The 1869-nt window shown below is 54.9% G+C and overlaps 1 protein-coding gene across 1 annotated transcript; it reads right to left on the bottom strand.

Annotated features, from left to right (window-relative positions):
* Positions 1-236: 236 nt before the first annotated feature.
* On the bottom strand, positions 237-1862 carry KIAA1161 (KIAA1161 ortholog; the record flags this gene model as incomplete). Its single annotated transcript, XM_009865024.1, has 1 exon — positions 237-1862. A coding segment is annotated over one exon (1626 nt), but the record flags the coding sequence as incomplete, so codon positions are not given.
* Between the last annotated feature and the right edge of the window lie 7 nt (positions 1863-1869).

Here is a 1869-nt window from a genome sequence, read left to right as displayed (position 1 = left end):
CGAACACAGACTGTGTTTCTATTCATTGTATTTGTCACACTGCAGTAACAAATACAGCCATCCAACACATTTTAATAAGTTACTCTACAACACTTGCCACAAGAAACAGAGGTCACATTTTCTCTAATTTTCATACTGAAGTATTTCTACCTTAAAAAATATTAAAATTGTCAGGTTGTTACAGTCATTGATTCATTCATCCCTGAGACTATTGCAAAAGCTGATGGAGGAAGCTGTTAGGAAACCCAGAGGAAATAGGCGACTTCATCCAGGTCAACAGGATAGTCCGTGAGCAGCACCGGCGTCTTCTCAAACAACTCCCCCTTGTAGCTGCGCCACTTGCCCGCGGGCAGGTAGACGTCACGCTCCTGCTTGCCCATCTCCAGGACAGGTGCCACCATGAGGGTGTCCCCAATGAGGAACTGGGAGTCGATCCTGTGAGCGGCCTCGTCACGGGGTGAAATCCACCAGATGGGTCGGATGATGGGGTCGCCCGTGTCAGTGACCTCCCCCGCCAGCTCCAGCAGCAGTGGGGCCACCAGCGACTCGTGGAGCTCCGTGAACTTCTGCGCAATCTCCACCACCTCCTTGTCATAGAGCCAGGGTGGGATGGAGAACTGCATGGAGGGCATGAAGGCCGACAGCTCCAGCCACCGCACATACAGCTCCCAGTCGGGGATCTCCACTGCCCCATCTGTCTTATTGGGGAGGAAGTTTCCCCCAATCATATCTGGAAGTACAAATGGGTACCCAAGCATGCTGATGGTGAGGACTGTGGGGATGAGGGATTTGAGGCCAAGCTCATAGCCCCAGATGGAGTCACGGTCAATGATACGGAAGAAGCAGGAGATGTTCTGGGACTGGTAGCCCACTCGCACCTCAGCCAGCTCGTAGAGGGGGATGGCCATCTCTGTGTAGCGCCGCGACCAGATGCTGGGGTCTGAGAGTGGGCGGAAGGTGCTGAACTGCTTGGGCAGGTAGCTGGTCTCGCCTGCATCGAACTTGAAGGACGAGATGCCGTACTTGTGTCGCAGCTGGCTCAAGTGGCTCTGGAACCAGTCGCGGGTTGCTGGATTGGTAAAGTCCAGGATGGCCCCGATGCCGTTCCACCACTCCACCATGGCTGGGAGACGCCCCGACGGCTCCTTGATGAACAGTTGATGCTCAATCCCCACCCCAAAATTGGGGGAATCTCTGTGTATAAAGGGGTGAATCCACAGGGTGATCTTAAACCCATCTTCCCTCAGTTTTGCAAACATCTCTGTCACATTGGGGAACTTGACAGGGTCAAAGTCAAAGTCTCCATAAGTTTGAGTGTACATGTCATCAATTTCAATGTGGCTGCAGTTAAAACGGTACTTCTTGATATTTTTTGCAAAATGCAGAACTTTATCCTGACTGATATCTTTTTTGTAGAGCGCCCAGGTGGACCAGATGGGGTATCGGAAGGCGTTCTCCGCGGGGATCTTGGAGGGCTTGTTGAAGTACCTGCGCACCATGTACTTGTGGATGGAGGGGACGTCGGAGCCCACGCAGACCCGGTAGCTGAGCTCTGCGGGGAAGGGCTGCGGCCCCGGCGGGGGCTTGTAGGGTGAATCTCTGTAGCGGGCCTGGAAGAAGAGGGCACGCTCGGTGGCGTTGAAGCCCAGGTGGAAGGGCACGGAGTCGTTGATCTTGATGGCCGCTGCCTTGGAGGAGAGCCAGTAGCGCTCGAGGATGCCGCCGAAGCTGTCGCGGAAGGAGTAGACATCGCTCGTCACGTAGGGCACGGGCTCCTGGTAGCCGGCCAGGTGGATGGGCCAGTGCTGGGTGCTCATCTCTGAGCCCCCGTACCAGTGGGCGTCCTCCCAGAACATGGTGTGCTCCACC

This window comes from Apaloderma vittatum, unplaced genomic scaffold, assembly GCF_000703405.1.
Source record: "Apaloderma vittatum isolate BGI_N311 unplaced genomic scaffold, ASM70340v1 scaffold19972, whole genome shotgun sequence".
Lineage (NCBI taxonomy): Eukaryota > Metazoa > Chordata > Aves > Trogoniformes > Trogonidae > Apaloderma > Apaloderma vittatum.
This window is presented reverse-complemented; position numbering and strand designations above follow the sequence as displayed.